The 19,982-nt window shown below is 35.9% G+C and overlaps 1 protein-coding gene across 1 annotated transcript; it reads left to right on the top strand.

The window, feature by feature from the left end:
• The first annotated feature begins 18,562 nt into the window (after positions 1-18,562).
• LOC142847112 (olfactory receptor 8G50-like) lies at positions 18,563-19,495 on the top strand. Its single transcript, XM_075967841.1, has one exon. The coding sequence runs from the start codon at positions 18,563-18,565 to the stop codon at positions 19,493-19,495; it is 933 nt and encodes a 310-aa protein (XP_075823956.1).
• Positions 19,496-19,982: the final 487 nt, after the last annotated feature.

Below are 19,982 nucleotides of genomic sequence, written 5' to 3'. Positions count from 1 at the left end.
ATCATGCACAAGACCTGCACAAGCTCAAGCAGGACAAATTCTCAACATGAAGGGAACAGATGGTCACAGAATACTACCACTGCCTCAGGAACTATTGGTTATTAATAGCTTCTGGGAGAGGGAGAGTTAGCTTTCCTTAAGGCTGTGGTCCCTGGTTTGTCTAACATGTTTCCATGAATGGTCACATCTCTAAAACTATATAGACAGTACAAATGGGGCTCAGGGTTTTGTTTTGTTTTTTTAATGAGGACACAAAGTTGGGTGAGTAAGATCTGGGAGAAGATTGAGTAAGGCAATGAAGTTGATCAAAACATGTTATGTACTTTTGAAATAATTAATAAAAATGCTTTAACAAAAAGAAACAAAGGAGCCAGACACTTCTAACTAACATAATGTTTTAATTGTCCTACCTGATATATGGTGCACAGAGTCATAGCAACAGCTTTACCAATCATGAGCATTTGAACATGAATATATGAAATCTGCAACAACATTTGTCTTATTACAGATGCAAAACATTGTCGGCTTTGTGATCAACTTAAAACCCAGAACACAGATATATCAAAGTCTTATCAGTTTATCTCATCTTCATAGTTTGACGACTTTTTCATGTCTTTTTTTACAACTGATTTCTTTTTACTATACAAAGTTACCCACATATGTTTACCCAGCCTTTTATGTAAATATATGCTATGTGATATGAGTGTATGCTAATGTAAAACCTATATAAATATGAATGTTTCATTTTATTGCTTGTATCTGTTTGCAAGGTTTATGTATATGTAATTTGAATTTTCTTGCTAGAGGCACAAAATAGAATCCAGCTTTTCTTTATATTCATGGGTACTGAATAAGCTAAAACTATGCATTTTGTTACCAAATATTTATTCATGCATTTAATATATAAGTATTATGAGAAAATACATGTTTGAATTATCCTTTATAATTTTGATAACTGATAGGCAATAGAATATTTAAATATTAGAATTCTGCCACAAACAAGAGATATTAAATACAATCCAGGAGAACTACTGCAAAGAGAAAAAAATGCATCAAGAATATAGGCAGAGTTGTGGTCTATTATTTCCAGGCAATGATTCTCAACTAAGGGACTGCCTCTCTGTCTTTCTATTTATTTCTGCCTTGTGACTCAGATGAATGATGTATAAATGAGCCAATATTTGAGAACAGAACATAGTTAATGAATTTCATCTCTACAATGTCCCATACAGATTTAAAAGCACAATGAAGTTTCATCCTCAGCAAGGTAGAATTCCACACTTCATTCTAAAACATATCCTTATAGGCATAGATAAGTGCAGCTCCCAACTGTTACCAAAAAGCTTCTCCTTAAGACAAAGACTGTTAGAGAAAACCCCAGCTCATCACAATCAAGACAGCAACTGCTCCTACAGAGACTAGACAATGTCTTCCTCTGAACCATATCTTATAAACACACTGAGACTCTTGTGCAGCTCATGCCAATATATTAGAATGGCATTTCTGTGTGTGTCTGTGTGTCTGTCATTTCTTCATGCCTGTCTTCAGGTTCCCATTGCTTTGATAAAACACCATGATCAAAAGCAACTCTGGGGAGGAAATAAACTTGAGTTTATTTTGCATATATATATATATATCCATATCACAGTTCATCACTGAAAACCATCAAGGCAAGAATTCAAACAGGGAAGAAACTGGAGGCAGGAGCTGATTTAGGGACATGGAAGACTGCAGATTAATGGCTCGTTCCTCAGGCTTCCTCAGGTTACTTTCTCATAGAACCAAGCACCACTAGCCTGGGGATTGAGAGCACCACCCACAATGTACTAAGCATTCCCATACAAATCACTTATCAAGAAAATGGCCTACAGGCTTGCTTGTAGCCTAATTTTAATGGTCTCCTTTTCTCAGTTAAGGTTTCTACTTCTCAGATCAAACTAACTGTTTCAGAATGACATAAAACTAGCCATGACAATTTCTTGTTTGCTTCTGGTCTGGCTAAATCCTAGCTGCATAGAACACCTCAGCCATCATCATCCTTTATGACCCGGCAATGCTTAAGCATGCATGGGCAGCCTGTTTATGGTGGTTCTTCAGTTGTTCCTAGCCTGGGAAGTCCTAGATGCTTGTGTTATTGTCATACACAAGGGTTCCACAGTCTTCCTTTTTGCTGTCTATCCAGTGTTTTGGGGGCCTTCCTCTTCACCTTATCTTGTGCACGCCTCCAAGCAGTGCTGTCCTTGGATATCTACCATCACTCATTCTCTCAACACAACTGAAGTATCTCGGGCACTGTTGCTGTATCCTGTAGTTTACTTTATTCTGTAGATGGAGATGCTTCTTAATGTCACCATTGCATAGGCTATCTCTTTATGTGAAACCTAAAATCATCCTGAGACGTGTCATCTCAAACATATTCAGATGTTGTTTTGAGGAGTGTTCTTTGTCCCGGTTTCAGAGTAGTAAAGAAGGCAGCTCAAGACAAGTGTCTCATATACTTGTAAGTTTGTTGTTGTTGTTGTTGTATGTCTTTTGCTGACCAAACCTTTCCAGTCCCTGGAAAGCAGTCCTCACATCCGTGTCTGCCTCTTGATGTCTGAAATAGTTCCCGCCTTTGAACTGAAGATACCTCCCAAATAGACAAACTTGACTGATTCTTTATTACAATGTTAAAATACCTGTGTGCTCTTCCCAGGTATTGTATCTCAGTCTCTTCGATGTTTACTTTCATACCAAGATTTTTCACTTACTTCCACCACTCTATTTACCATGGCCTGCAGCTCATTTGGACTTTAGCAAGTAGTGCTGTAATATTGTCAAAACACAAGTTGCCAATTCACTCACCACCACATATCTGTACGGCTACCTCCTAATCCTCCAGGGCTGTTTGCTATTATCAGTTCCAAGAATATATTAAAGAGTAGTGGTGAAATCCATCTCCTATCACAAAAACCATGCAGTAAGCACTACAAGACTATTTATGATCCAGTCCCCAACATATTACTTTAAAGGATAGAAATATGTCAGAAGACATCACTGCATTTACTGAGTGAGTCTCACTCATTAAGGAGTGACACCACCAAATCCAAGTAGAAAGTGATGTCTTTCTGAGGATTCCAACCAAAAACAGTTCACTCACAAATTCTTGGCTTTGGTTTCATGTGCTATCACCCATTTCAGGTGACATATAAACAACCCACAGTGAAGAGGCACACAATCCTACCTCAAACAGGAAAAGGAGGCCATATAATGATTGCCTTCTCAGACATTCCTGTTTCACAAAGAAAAGTCTTGGTTCATGTCTCAATATCTATTTACTACAGGGTCACTGCAACAAATTACCCTTGGGTCTGTTGATTCCTGTCTGCACACCAACTATGTTTATTATTTGAGTCTCAGTGAGTCTCCCTTCAAAATAAAATGATTCAATTTGTAGTAAAATGTTAGACATATTCTTGGCAGTACTGTTGAATTACTCCAATCTCTTACCTCATTTTGAAACATAACCAGGACTGTTTAGTTATAGAAATCTCTTACCTTATATTAAAACCTAGCCTTCATATTAGGGCCCCAAAGATAGACACAGTAGATGTCTTTATTCCTCTTCCCAATGTGTTCACATTGATTAGATATCCTTTTCTGCTTTTTTCACCATTTGTTTGTTTAATTGGCTTATTAAAGATAAACATCTGAACGTTTCTCATTGAGGTTGTCATGATCCAGGTTCTGACCAATTTTAATAAAGTAACATTGGTTAAAATGCTTGATAGCCATCCTGTGAATAACAAACTTTCCTTACCCTCAATCTCTGAGCCAAGAATATCGATTAATCAGTATTTAATTCTGTGCGATACCTTGGAAGTACTGGAGATGTGTCATACCTTTCAAGTATTAATCAGATCACTTAAAAACCATAGATGGGAGCGCTGAAATACGAGTTCATATAAACCACCAGATGTTGACTGAGGTTTCTGTCCCACCTGGTCCTGCAGCCGTTCAGTCCCAAAGAAACACACAGAGGTCTACATTAATTATAAACTGATTTGCCTACTATCTCAGGGTACTTATTAACTCTTATAACTTATATTAGCCCATAATGCTTGTATGTGTTAGCCACGTGGCTTGGTACTTTTCTTGGTGAGGCAGTCTTGCTCTATGTCTGGCTTCCTCTGTGTCTGGGTGACTACTGCAGACTGACCTTTTCTCTTCCCTGAATTTTCCTGTTCTGGTGTTCCACCTCTACTTCCTGTCTGGTTGTCCCACCTATACTTCCTGCCTGGCTACTGGCCAGTTAGTATTATCAAAATAATACGAGTGACATAATAAAAGACCATTGTCCCACAGCAACCAGAGTCTTAAATGCAAAGGCAATGTATATGTTCCCTTCTTGCTTATTTTCCTCTCATCACTCTTTTTATGTTTTTTGTTTTGTTTCATTTTTGAGCCCCTGATGTGTGATTCCCCTCTGTAGGCTGTGAATACAATTGGTTAATAAAGAAACTGTCTTAGGCCTGAGCAGAGCGGAATAGAGGTAGGCAGGGAAATCTAAACTGAATGCTGGGAGAAAGAAGGCAGAGTCAGGAGAAACCATGGAGCTACCAGAGAAGACAGATGTGAGCCACCAGCGGGAACCCTGCCAGTATATCAGGAGCCTCATGCTGAAATATAAAATAATGGAAGTGGGTTAATTCTAGATGTAAGATCTAACTAGCAATACACTTAAGTAACTGGCCAAGCAGCGATTTAAATAATATGGTTTCTGAGTGATTATTTGAAGTCTGGGCAGCCAGGAGCAAACAAGAAAGCTGCTACTACAAGTACCAAATAGAATTTTTTGACACTGAGTTTTAATTTTAGAAGATTTTTTACTTAAACATAATCATTTGCAAGATTTTTACAGAGATACCTATATTTTTACTCTCCAATCTTCACCACAAGAGTGCACTTACATTATTATCTATGGTCCAAACATCCTTAGATTGTGTTTACATAATGTTCTTTCTTGTCTCAAAAATTCCATCTAGGATCTCAAATTGGTGATAGTTGGGATGACATTTCAGTCACCTCTAGAGCACACAATTCTAGAACTATCTTTCATGTTCATGAAGATAAAGACAGTTAAGGACACGAATTGGGTATTGTGTAGAGTGTCACTGTACATCAGGCAGATGGGTTTAACCACATATTTTGAGTAAGGATGCATGTTTGTTTGTTAGAGAAAAGTTACAGAAGAAAGTTCTAATGATACCATATCAAAGGGCATCACGTGCAACTCACTCTTAAGGAACTGGAGATTGTGCTCCACTTATCTGAAAGTAGAGCCCTTAATTTATTATCTTGGAATTCTTGCACATTATAAATTTAACTCTTAAATCTATTTATTAGTTAAATCACTTATTTAAATAACTGTGAAAACACATATATTAATTTCTATTTTCATTTATATTCTTCTGTAAACTCTATTTACTTTTTACTTAATTTGTTTCAGATGTGAAGATTGCAAATCCTCCATGCATGTTTCCCTTTCAGAAACTCCAAGAAATTTAACATTACATTGTTTTCTGGTACTAAACATTTTCCAATATTCTTTCCCAGAAATAATATTGATCATTTGTTCTGTCCACTCTAGATATATCTATTGAATAAGAGTATTATAAATACAGATTCATACATGGAACCTGGAAGTGCTCATAGCTATACTGGTGTCCTTGATTCTTATTCTTTGAACAAACTAGTATAAACACAAGTAGTTATGTGTTTAAACTAACCCCTTATAGAGATACATATATAATTACTTATCTATAATTCACATCCATGTATCTGTTGTAAACTAAAAATTACTAATATAATGCATTCTACTCTGGATTAGTATCACATGGGTTAATTTTGAAGTTTCCATCGATTGTCTGCAACTTCCACATAAAATAAAAAGCAGCCACCATTGTCCATTCCCTATTATGCATCCATTCTCCCTCTTTGCTTCTAGTGCTACTAGAATTTTCCATCTGTAACCTAATGGAAAAATCATGCTATCAATAAATATACTAATTAAACCAGTTGCAATATTTATTGTTTAGACTCTCTTGTTATCTCTACTTGTAATGGAAGTTCCTAAATCAAACATGCTCATCTCCATCCCCTTCCATGTAACTACATACCTTTGAAATAATATTACCCCTGAAATAATAATGAAACCTATAATAAACAATTTTTTAAATATTTTTTAATTTTATTTATTATGTATACAGAGCTCTGCCTGCATGTATCCATGCAAGCCAGAAGAGGGCATCAAATCTCATTACAGATGTTTGTGAGCCACCATGTGGTTGCTGGGAATTGAACTCAGGACCTTTGGAAGAGCAGCCAGAGCTCTTAACCACTGAGCCATCTCTCCAGCCCTGAGAAACAATTTTTTATGATGATTAAAAATCACTGTTATTTCCCCAGACATTAATTAAACAGATAAAAAAGCAGTGATATTTGACTGCATATATTTTAAAGACAATTTTCAGAAGAAACATTGTCACGGAAGCACCCTATAATCATGTCATTAGACCTCAGTTTCTAGCCCCAAATGCAATGGTGGATACTATTTCCAAACACAGAGAATTGTACTCATGGGAGGCAAAAAGAAAGTATCAACCAGAGCATCATACAGAAAATTTTAATTGATTTTCCCCTAAGTATCTTATCCCCAATGGAAGAAAATCCACAAACTTTAATGGCACCTCTTATATATCAAAAATCTCTGTGAAAATAACATCCTTTCGGTAAGTGCCTTGGATTTACAGTAAGACTGTGAACTACTCAGAACATATGATTATGTTCTGATCCCACAAATAACAATGAGGCAGATTTTATTTTGAATTAGACCAATGACATGAAGAGGAAACTTGGTCTATATGTCACTGGGATGGAAGTCTCCAAGTAGAAAGGTGAGCAACTAGTATCCATTTGTCCTGTAATCTCTCAACCTCAGAATGTGAGACAACCGTCATGAACTCTGCATTTCAGAAATTATAGAAACTTTCAAACTCTAGCCAAAAATACCACTTATGTGTTTGGAACCAAGTTTATCCCAGGCATTTTTCAAGCTTGATTGAAACTTTAAGGTTATCCAGTGTATTTCAGTTGCTATAGCTATAAGATGACATAGAAAAGAAACCCAAAAACTCTTATTTTTGTTATATCATCTATATACTATGGGTAAGTTACTTTCAAACAGTTCTTCGAGTTTCACAAATAACCTCAGTGTGCCTATCATAACCTATCATAAGCTGTAACACTTATATTAACAATTTGCCTGTGTCTATTCATGAGGAGTTCCTATTACTTTCCTCATTTTTCATTGCTTCTTTTATAAATCATTTGAAAATTTTATTATGTTTTGGTGTTTTTAATGTAATTAATATTTTATGAACACACCTCATTTCTTCTTATCTTTCCAAATTTACATTTCTCTTGGAAAATCCTTCACTGTCCCTTTTCTAGACTAAGCACCAGAACAGCTGTCCTCCTGTAGCCCTGCTCAGTCATTCTAGGCATTCCACTAACTGCCTTCCTCTCTCCTTAGAGGTTATAACATTTTAATGAGTAGGAACGTTATACATATTTGATAATTCTTATTATTATCAAAACTTTGTCAGTCCCCATTCACAATCAAATATATTGTTTGATAAATATCTTCTTATTTTGTCTTGGAACCATCTCTTATATATAAGAGCATATATATATATATATATATATATATATATATATATATATATATATATATACCAGGATGACCTCTAACTCACAGAGATCTGCCTGTCTATGCCTCCCAAGTGCTGAGATTAAATGCATGTGCCACTATCACCAGGCTAGATATTTTTCATGACAATTAAAATATCAGGTCTTGGGAAATAACTAGTCAAGTTTATTCAATCTCTGAGTAGTCTTACATTTTCCCTAAGTTTGCATAATTATAGATTAATGTTTTTATTTTCATATATGAGGCATTATTAGCATTTGTACAAGATAAATTCAATAGGCTTAGCAAAAACTATCAAGATACCATTGGGACTAAATGTGGAAGGAGAACAAATAAGAACAGAGAAAGATGAAGTACATGTTTTTAGATGAAGTGACTGAACACTGTTTTGGATGCTGTCCTAAAATTAATTTTATAATAGTTCAAATAATAATAATGAAACCAAACTTCTAGATGTTTTCTACCAGATTCACAGTGGTTCTAAGCCCTCACTGGGTTCCTTTTAGTTTTAAAAAGTATGTATGAACCTAGAAGCATTTGATATGTGAGATAAGCCAGTCACAAAAGAAAGGATTACTAAATGGTTATGTTTATATAAGTATAATGGTCAGATACATAAAAATAGATAATATGATTATTATTGCCAGAGAACAAAAACTGAAAGAGAAAAGGTGGACTTGTTTAGGGGTGTAAAGCCTTAGTAATGACAGATGAATTGAGCAATACAATACTGTATATAATATAGTACCTGTATATAATACATGGTATTATGCACTCAAAGATTAAAGAAAAAGTTCTCCTTACATTTTGATATTTTACTATAACATGTTCATCTATTATATTAATTGAAAAATAATATATGTATATACACACATATGATTAGAAAAAGAAGCCAATATTTATATAATTATACAATTGATATAAGAGGTTTCTTTTTTTGACTCTGGGAACAGTTGCTTACCTTTGCTAAAGCAGCTTGGTGTCTCTCCAACACCTGCATTATAGTGTGTAATCTTATGTGATGTGTTTATATAACCTCATAATTACATCTCAGTCTTATAGACACATGTATCTGTGGGTATTCAGGAAGATGACTTTTCATTTGGCTGTATAATTTTGATATATAGAATATATATTAGGAAATGCTTTATCACTAGATCTATTTGTCCGGTGAGGACTCTAGGAACTTAAAAGCCTGCCTTGTTCTTTTGCTCAGACTAACTGAATACAATTAGATCACTTTCATTTCAGAGCAAGTTCAAGCTAGAATAAAGGCTTATTGTAAATAAATCATAAATTTAAAACTCTACAGTTATACACAAGGTCAAAGCCACAGATATACAGACAAGGTTACTACACCAAAGCACCCTAAGAAAAGCATGCCCATTTTTGTGTTCCAGTCTGTTAACAATAGACCTACATCTCAAAGTTTATCACTGGGCAGTTTGCCCATCCATCTGCTCACAAACTTATTCCTGTCACATTGGAACCTGTGTTGCCATGGCAATAACTCAACTCCTTATCACTTACTCTAGGATTATGCTTTTAACAAGTGAGAAGTAATTATTGCAATTTCTTTATTGCTTCAAGGCTCCTGAGAGAAAGAGAGATATTAGGCTAGGAGAGAAGAAGCTAGAAGAAATTAGGAGAAATAAGAAGTGGGACAGTACAATTAGACTAGGAACAGAAGAAAAAAGAGACTTGTTTGGAAAAGGACATGTGAATTTATTTATTCACCCTCAGAGAGCCAGAGAAACAAAAATCCTTATTGCTTCTTGTAGCATCTGATTCTGAACCCTGCAGAGAGATTTGGGGCTGGAATCCAAAGGCTCTCTTTAGATAATTCTATGGTTTACATTTTGAAGGATTCTTAATTTGTTTTCTGAAACTTCTGGCAATTTTATAACCTCACTATCAATGAGGTTGTGATTACTCACACCTCTGGAAACACTAACCATTTTTACTTTATCCCTTCCAAGCAATGTGAAATTTTGTCTTTATTGTTTTTATTAAAATGTCCTTAATGATTATGCATGGTACACATATTTTCAGGTATTTATTGTAGATTTGTCTATTTCCACTAGATGGATTATTATTCAGATCATGTGGCTTTTTATAATTGGATTATTAGCTCTCTTAATCATTCAGATATATAAGTTCTTTACATCTATCAATAAATCAAAGATATTAGTTGAGATGTGTTTCCCATTGAGTATGCTATTTTTCATCTATGATGTCACTTTTTCTATTGTTCTCTTTATTTTTTGTTTTTTTATTTAAAACAATCTTTTTTTATTTTGTATACCAATCCCGGTTTCCTCTTCTTCTCCTCCTCTCTCTCCTCCCACCTCTACCCACCCTACTCCCTATCCCTTCCTCAGAGAGGATGAGGCCTCCTTTGGGAAGCAACAAAGTATGTCACATCACTTGTGGCAGGATCATGACACTCCTCCATGTATCTAGGCTGAGCAAGGTATCCCTAAATGAGGAATGAGTTCCAAAATCCTGGTTCGTGCACTAGGGATAAATATTGGTTCCACAGCTAGTGGCCCTACAAAATGCCCAAGACACACAATTGTTACCCACATTCAGAAGGCCTATCTCATTTTTGTGCAGGTCCCCTAGCTGTCAGTCCAGTGTCAGTGAGCTCCCACGAGATTGGGTCACCTGTTTATGTGGGTGTCCCCATCAGGGTCTCTACCTCTTTGCTCACATTATCACCCCTCCCTCTCTATGATTAGACTCTAGAAGCTCAGCCCAGTGCTTAGCTGTGGAATTCTGCATCTTCTTCCATCAATTCCTGGATGAAGGTTCTATGATGACAATTAAGGTATGCATCAATGTGCTTACGGAGGAAAGGCAAGGCACCATCACCACTATTGCTTAGGTTCTTAACTGGGATCATCCTTGTGGATTCCTGGGAATTTCCCTAGTGCCATATTTCTTGCTAACTCCACAATGTCTCCCTCTGTCAAGATATCTGTTTACTTTCTCTCCCTCTTGGTCCTTTTGCTATGGGATAATGCCCTTGTACACTGAAAAGATTTGTCACTTGTACTAGTTTAATAAAAAGCTTATTGGCCAATAACCAGACAGAAAGTATAGGTGTGATGACCATACTAGGAGAATTCTGGAAAAAGAAAAGGCAGAGATGCAGTCACCAGCCAAACACAGAAAAAGCAAGATGAGAATGCCTTACTGAGAAAAGGTACTATGCCATGTGGCTAAACATACATAAGAAATATGGGTTTAATTTAAATTGTAAGAGCTGGTTAATAAGAAGCCTAAACAAATAGGCCAAACAGTTTATAATTAATATAAGCCTCTCTGTAGTACTTTAGGACTGAACAGCTACAGGATCAGGTAGATTATATTTCTGTCAACATCCTTCCCCAAATTTGACATTCCCAATCCCTTATGTTCTCCTAACTCTGCCTCTGCTATCCCTATTCTCCTTCCACCATCTCACCCTTCCCCCACACTCCCACTTTACTCAGAAGATCTTATCTATTTCCCCTTCCCAGGGTGATCCAAGTATGTCTCTCTTAAGATCCAACTTGTTTCCTGACTTCTCAGGGGTTATAGACTCTAGGTTGGTTATCCTTTGCTTTATGTATAATATTCACTTATGAGTGAGTACATATTCTGCCTTTCTGTTCTAGGTTACCTCATTCAGGATAATTTTTTTTTGCTAGACCCATCCATTTGCCTGCAACTTTCAAGATGCCATTGCTTTTTGCTGCTAAGTAGTACCCCGTTGTACAAATATACCACATTTTCCTTATCCATTTTTGGGGGGTCAGGAACACCTAGGTTGTTTCCAGGTTCTGGCTAATATGAATAATGCTGCTATGAACATAACTGAGCAAATGTCCTTGTGATATGTTTGGGTATACTTTGGGTATATGCCCAAAAGTGGAATTTCTAGTTTTTCAGGTAGATTGTCTCCCAACCTTTTGAGAAACAATCATACTGATTTCTACTCTCGCCACTCTCGCCAGCCATGGAAAAGTGTTCCCCTTGCTCTACATCCTCTCCAGCATAATCTGCCATTAATGATTTTGAACTGAGTCATTCTGAGAGATGTAAGATGATATATCAGAGTTGTTTTGGTTTGCCTTTCCCTGATGGCAAATGATGTTGAGCAATTACATAAGTACTTTTCAGGCATTTGAGATTTTTCTGTTGAGAATTCTCTGTTTAGATCTGTATCCCATTTTTAAATTGGATTATTTGATATTTTGATGTAAAGTTTCTTAAGATCTTTATAAATTTTGGACATCAGTTCTCTTTCAGATGTGGGGATAGTGAAGATTTTTCCCATTAGTTGCCTGCCTTTTTGTCATATTGACTGTGTCCTTTGTCTTATAGAAACTGTTTCAGAAGGTCCCATTTATTAACTATTGATCTCAGTGTCTATGCTATGGGTGCTATATTCAGGGAGTAGTCTCCTGTGCCAATGCATTCATGGCTACTTCCTACCTTCTCTTCTATGAGGTTTAGTGTGGCTGGATTTATGTTGAGGTCTTTGATCCATTTGTACTTGAGCTTTGAGCATGTGGATAGATATGGATCTATTTGTATTCTACATGTCAACATCCAGTTTAACCAGCACCATTTGTTGAAGATGCTTTCTTGTTTCCTTTATATAATTTTAGCTTATTTGTCAAAAAGAGATCGTCATCGGTGTGTGGATTTGTATCAGGATCTTTGATTCGAGTACATTGGACCACCTGTTTCTTTTTGTGCCAGTACCAAGCTGTTTTCATTACTATAGCTCCACAGTAGAACTTGAAGTCAGGGACAGTGATACTTCTGGAAGTTTCTCTATTGTACAGGATTGCTTTTGTTATCCTGGGTTTTTTGTTTTCCATATGAAATTGAATATTGTTCTTTAAGGTCTGTAAAGAATTGTAGCAGTATATTGATGGAGAGTGCATTAAATCTGTAGACAGTTTTTGGAAAGATTGCCATTTTTACTATGTTGATCCTATATATCCATCAGCATGGGAGATTTTTACATTTTCTGCTATCTTTTTCCACTTCTTTCTTCAAAGTCTTAAAGTTCTTGTCATACAAGTTTTTAATTTCTTTAGTTAGTGTTATCCAAATATACCTTATGTTATTTGTGGCTATTGTGAATGGTGATGTTTTGTTGATTTCTTTCTCAGCCCCTTTATCATTTGTATATAGGAAGACTAATGGTTATTTTGAGTAAATCTTATACTCTGCCACATTACTGAAGGTGTTTATCATCTGTAGGAGCTTTCTGGTAGAATTTTTCAGGTCACTTATATATAATTGGATTATCTGCAAATAGTGAAAGTTTGACTTTTTTCTTTGCAATTTGTATTCCCTTGACCTATTTTTGTTGTCTTATTGCTCTAGCTAGGTCTTTGAGAACTATATTGAATAGACAGGAAGAGAGTGGACAGTCTGTCTTGTTCCTGATCTTAGTCAAGTCACTTTGAGTTTTCCTCCATTTCATTTGATATTGGTTGTTGGCTTGCTGTATTATGTCTAGGTGTTTTCCTTGTATCCTTGCTCTCTCCAAGACCTTTATATGATGGGATTTTCGATTTTGTCAAAGGCTTTTTTAGTATCTAATGATATGACCATGTGACTTTTTTCTTTCAGTTTGTTTATGTGGTGGATTACATTGATAGATTTTCATGTGTTGAATTATTCATGTATCTCTGGGATGAAGCTTACGTGGTCATGGTTCCCAATTTTTCTGATGTCCTCTTGGATTGGGTTTGTTAGTATTTTATTGAATATTTTTGCATCTATGTTAAGGGGGAGATTGGTCTGTAGTTCTGTTTCTCAGTTGCATCTTTTTGTGCATCTGATTTGTGAATCAGAGTAACAATGTCCCTCCTGTTTCTATTGTGTGGAATAATTTATGGGGTACTGGTATTAGCTCTTTTTTTGAAATTCTGGTAGAAGTTTGTAATGAAACTCTGACCCTGGACATTTTTTAGTTGAGAGACTTTTGATGAAAGTTTCTATTTCCTTAGGGGCTATAAGTCTATTTAAATTGTTTTTATGTTGTTGATTTAATTTTGGTATGTAGTACCTATCTAGGAAATTGTCCATTTCCTTTAAATTTTGTAATTTTGTGGAATACAAGTTTTGAAGTATGACTTGATGATCCTTTGGTTTTTCTCAGTGTCTGTTGTTATATTCCCCCTTTCACTTCTGATTTTGTTAATTTGGATATTCTCACTCTGTCCTTTGGTTAGTTTGGATAAACATTTGCCTAGATTGTTGATTTTCTCAAAGAATCAACTCTTTGCCTCATTGGCTCTTTATATTTTTTTTGTTTCTGTTTTATTGATTTTAGTCCTCAAACATACTCCTCCTGGGAGAGTCTGCTTCTTTTTCATTCTACCGCTTTCAGGTATGCTGTTAAGTAACTGGCATGAGATTTCTTCACTTTCTTTATGTAGGTATTTATTGCTATGAACTTTCCTCTTAGTACTGCTTTCAAAGTGTCCCATAAGTTTGGGTATGTTGTGCTTTTTTATTGAATTCTAGGAAGTCTTTAATTTCTTTCTTTTTTTCTTCCTTTATTGATCTAGGGGTGATTCGATTGATCATTGTTCAATTTCAATTAGTTTGTGGGCTTTCTGCAATTAGTGCTGCTGTTGAATTCTATCTTTTTAAGTCATGGATGGTGATCCAATAAGATACATGGATTATACCAAATTTTTTCTATCTGTTAAGGTTTGCTTTGTTACCACCTATGTGGTCGATTTTATAGAAGCTTCCATGCAGTGCTGAGAAGAAGGTATATTCTTTTTGTATTTGAGTGAAATGTTCTATAGATGTCTATTAAACCCATTTGAGTCAAACATCTATTAGTTCCATTACTTCTCTGTTAAGTTTCTGTCTGGCAGTCCTGTCCACTGGTGAGAGTGGGTTTTTAATTGAAGTTTCTCACTATCAGTGTGTGGGTTTTGATGAGCTATTTAAGCTTAGTAATGTTTCTTTTATAAATGTGTGTACCTGGTATTTGGGGCACAGATGTTCATAACTGAGACTTCATTATGATGGATTTTTCCTATGATAAGTATGAAATGTCCTTCTTTATCTCTTTTAATTAATTTTAATTTGAAGTCTATTTTGTTAGATATTAGGATATCTATACCAGCTTGATTCTTAGGTCCATTTTATTGGAAAATCTTTTCCCAAAACTTTACTCTGAGATAATGTCTATCTTTGAAGTTGAGGTATCTGTCTTGTATTCAGCAGAAAGATGGTGCCTGTTTTTGTATCCATTCTGTTAGCCTGTGTCTTTTTATAAGCACATTGAGACCATTGCTATTAAGAGATATTTATGACCAGTGATTGTTATTTCCTGTTATTTTTTGATTTTGTTGATGGTGGTTGTACTATGTGTGTATTTTCCTTCTTTGGGTTTTGCTGGTGTGGGATTGTTCTATAGCCTGTGTTGCTTAGGTACAGTTAGCTTTCTTGGATTGGAGTTTTCCTTCTAGTTCTTTCTGTAGGGCTGGATTTTGCAATTGGTATTGTTTAAATCTAGTTTTGTCATTGAATATCTTGTTTTCTCCATCTGTGTTGATTGAAAGCTTTGCTAGGTATACTAGTGTAGGCTGGCATCAGTTGATCTTAGTGTTTGCAGAATATCTATCCAGGACCTTTTGATTTTGAGAGTTTCCATTGAGAAGTTGAGTATAATTCTGGTAGGTCTGCCTTTGTATTTTACTTGACCCCCTTTTTTGTAGCTCTTAATATTCTTACTTTATTCTGTATGTTTAGTGTTTTGATTATTATGTGGTGAGTGTACATTTATTTTAGTCCATTATATTTGGAGTTCTGAAAACTTCTTTTACTTTCATAGTCATGTTCTTCTTTAGGTTGGGAAAGTTTTCTTCCAGATTTTGTTGAATATACTTTCTGAGTCTTTGAAAAAGACTTCTCCTTCTATCAGTATTATTCCTAGGTTTGATCTTTTCATATGTTGCAGATTTCCTTGATGTTTGTGTTAAGAATTTGTTTGATTTAACAATTTTTTGACCAATGAATCTGTTTCCTCTACCATATCTTCAGTGTATAAGATTCTTTTTTTCATCTCTTGTACTCTGTTGGTCATGCCTTCATCTGTAGTTTCTGAAGGTTTACCCAGATTTTCCCTTTTCAGAATTCCCTCAGTTCATATTTTCTCTATTGCCTCTATTTCAGTTTTCAAGTCTAGAACCATTTCCTTTGCCTGTTTTTGTTGTTGTTGTTTGTTTTTGTTTTTTGGCTTTCTTTAAGGAATTTGATGATTTATTGAATAGTTCTGTTTGTCTTTTCCTCCATTTTTAAGGGAATTTTTTCATTTTCTCCTCTAAACATCTCTATTATCTTCATAATGTTATTTTTAAGGTCATTTTCTTCTGTTTCATCTGTGTTGGGATGTTGATGGAGAGGGCTACTTGTTTGTCCTTGCCCCCCAGCTAGCTTACATCCAAAATAACCACACAGAAACTGTGTTAATTAAATTACTGCTTGGTCATTAGCTCTAGCCTCCTATTGGATAACTCTCACATTTTGATTTAACACATTTCTATGTGTTCACCACGAGGTCATGGCTTACCAGGAAGGATTTAGAATGTCTGACCTGGTGTCTCCATGGCGGCTCTCTAACTCTGCTTTCTTCCTCCCAGAATTCAGTTCTGTATTCTCTGCCTACTTAAGTTCTGCCCTATCAGGTCAAGCAGTTTGTTGTTGTTTTTTTTTTTTTTTTTTTTTTGATTAACCAATGAAAGCAACACATAAACAGAAGGACCTCCTACACTGTGATGTTCAGGTCTTGTTGAAGTAGAAACACTAGTTTCTGATGTTGCCATATTGCTCTTTATATTCTAAATGTATTCTTACACTGTCATCTACCCATCTCTCCTCTCAATGGGTTCAAGAAGGGCCTGTGCTTCAGGAGATCCCTCTCCCTCCAATTAGTTTGGGTGAAGCCTGTAGCTTCTTCCAGGAACACATGGGCTGTGCCTCCAGTGGTCACTGCTATAGCTCTGGGTTCTCCTCTCCAGGAACAGTCACGGCCAAGGTTCCAGTGGTAACTGTTATCGGGTGTAGGGATTTTGCTCTAGAGTCTCTGGGATTTGGGAGATTAAGATGAGGCATGGGATTTGCCTAGAGAGAAGGGCTCTCAACAGGAATCCAGACATTCACCTCTCCAGGGACAGTCAGTTCCAAGAATCCAGACGCAGTATCACCGAAGCAGTTCAGGATGGTTACAGGTGTGGGGAGGCTGCTCCCGGGTCTCTGGGACTTGGTGGGTGGAGGTGAGGTGCAGGATGTCTCCCCATGGGCCAACTGGGAACCCAGACATTCACATTTTCAAGGGTAGCCAGGGCTAAGGCTCCAGTGGTCACAGATGCAGTGGGGTATGATTGCCTATATATGATGTCCTTAAAGGTACAAATTATTTTTATTTTAAATTACACCCAACTAATTACTTTATTTATTTATCGCTGTAGCCTCCAATTGTGGAAACTTATCTAGGAAACTATCACCAATTTCATGGGCATGAAGTTCTAGAATGCTATTTTTATATAAAATATTTACAAATTTTTAATTAACTTTTTCATAATATGAAGAGGTACATATTAACTATTTAAATTATAACTTCAACTAATTGCCCATATATTGGAAAACCATTATTTCTACACTAAATTATTCTTAAACACATAACTTTAGTAATCTGTAGATGTATTTTTTTACAGATTGCCCTTTCCTTATGTCTAACAATACATCTTTATTATGAGCATATTATATGGTTGTGGTATATTTTCAATTGGGGGGGGACTTGAAACTTTAAATTCCTTTCTTTCCTTCAGGTTTGTTCTAATTATTCCCAGACCCTTCTATTTTGTGGATATTTATAATCATTATGTCATTACTGATAATAAAAATATCAGATTAGGATTACACTGAGCTTTTAGACTAGTTTGGGATGAAGATGGAATGACTTTCCATGTATTTAATGATTTGTCCCTTTGACAGTGTTGATAATTTCAAATGCAATGTCTTATATGTCTTTATTTCTCTGTGTTTTAATATTTTTTCATATTTTAAATGGATTTTTATGATTGCTGAATTTTCTTGATGATTTCAGATTCCACTTCCATGATGTCCTTTTAAATAAATTACAGTGCTTCTTTCTTACAGATTTTTTGGAATTTTCTATATACAAAATAAATTCATATACATGTAAAGGTAGTTTTATTATTTACATTCAAATTCAGATGCCTTTTGATTTTGTGTTCCTACCTGATTGCCTTAATGTTAACTTCAACTATAATGTTGGTTAAAGAGAGAGAATAATAATTATACCGTTCATAACCTTATGAAGAAAACCTTTAGATTACCACCATTACATATGGGATGGGTTGTGTATGTGCCTGCTAGTATTTTGTCTTTGGGTGAATGTTGCTCTTATTATAACAAGAAAAAGTTTTCTCTTTGTGTAGTGATTGGGAGACCTGCAAATGAGTCATGAAAAGTCCTTAGTAGATTCTATCATTGAATGCATCAGATCTCTCCTTGGTTAACTATGGCCTGAGTACTCCCATTTTCATGGCAGAATTCACAAACAGGAACAGATGTGCCATATGTTTAATTACTAGTGCCATTTGTTGGTACTTAATGACTAACATGTAGCAGTAGTTGTCAGAAAATTAAAGATGCTTGGCCAAATGAAAACTTGAATTCTCTTTCACACCTCAGTATATAGTATAACAGATATTTACCTCATTTTCCCTTCTTTCTACATAGAACTTCCAGAAGAAAATGTTACAAGCAAATCTTTCCAGAGTGACTGACTTCCTTCTTGCTGGGTTAACAGACAAACCAGAGTTTCAGCTGCCCCTCTTCTTCCTCTTTCTAGGAATCTATGTGGCCACAGTGGTGGGAAATCTTGGCATGATCACCCTGATACAATTCAGTTCTTACTTGCACACACCCATGTACTTCTTGCTCAGCAGTCTATCCTTAATTGACCTCTGCCAGTCTACTGTGATTACCCCCAAAATGCTGGTGAACTTTGTAACAGTAAAGAACATCATCTCCTACCCTGAATGCATGACTCAGCTCTACTTCTTTATTGTTTTTGCAATTGCAGAGGCTCACATGCTGTCAGCAATGGCTTATGACCGCTATGTTGCCATATGCAACCCACTGTTTTACAATGTTACAATGTCCTATCAAGTCTGTTTCTGGATGATATTTGGGGTGTATGGTATTAGTTTGATCGGTGCCACAACTCACACAGTCTGCATGCTAAGAGTGCATTTCTGTAAGGCTGATGTAATAAACCATTACTTCTGTGATCTCTTTCCACTCTTGGAGCTCTCATGTTCTGATACTTTTATCAATGAATTAGTAGTTATATGTCTTAGTGCTTTTAATATCATTTTACCTACACTGAGTATCCTGAGTTCTTACATCTTCATCATTGTGAGCATCCTCAAGATTAAATCCACAGAAGGAAGGTCCAAAGCCTTCAGCACCTGCAGCTCACACATGTCAGCTGTTGCTGTCTTCTTTGGGTCTGCTGCATTCATGTACTTACAGCCATCATCAGTCAGCTCCATGGACCAAGGAAAGGTTTCATCTGTCTTTTATACTATTATTGTTCCGATGCTGAACCCATTGATCTACAGCCTAAGAAATAAAGATGTCAAGCTTGCCCTGAAGAAGTTGAATGAAAAAATTTTCTCATGAAAATTTTTTACCTTCTCAAAACTCCCTGAGATTTTTTTTAAGTCTATTTCAAGGATAAATTCTCAATTCTTGGATTCTAGGCATTTACTCTTTATTTTGTGTGCTATTTCAGATAACTGGCCATTGTTACTTTCTTTCTGATTTCTCTGAGACTTAAATCCTGTGTTTAGAAAACAATCCTTTGTGAATATGCTTACATTTTGTGGATCTTCTGCAGTAGAAGTTTTTCAAATTGATTCTGTTCAGAAAGTCTTTGTTGTTCTTTCCCCCATATTCTCTCCTTTTCCATGAACTCCTGTCTCCATACACATTGAAGCTGTTCTGTTTCATCATTCTGTTTCTTTACATATATCAACACCAAGTTGTGTCTCCGTGCCTTTAAAAGTTCTTCCTTCTGTCATGTCAGTCTCACTGCATAAGTGCCGTTGGGAGGAACGGAAGAGCCCGCAGTGGTGCAGGACTGTAGTCAGACACAATAGGACAAGAC

This window comes from Microtus pennsylvanicus, chromosome 3 (genome assembly GCF_037038515.1).
Source record: "Microtus pennsylvanicus isolate mMicPen1 chromosome 3, mMicPen1.hap1, whole genome shotgun sequence".
Taxonomy (NCBI): Eukaryota; Metazoa; Chordata; class Mammalia; order Rodentia; family Cricetidae; genus Microtus; species Microtus pennsylvanicus.
The sequence above is the reverse complement of the archived record's forward strand: the minus strand, read 5'-3'. Positions and strand labels throughout refer to the sequence as shown.

Bases quoted from the DNA above. Each gene is read 5' to 3' on its own strand.
- LOC142847112 (XM_075967841.1), top strand. From the start codon at position 18,563: ATGTTACAAGCAAATCTTTCCAGAGTGACTGACTTCCTTCTTGCTGGG.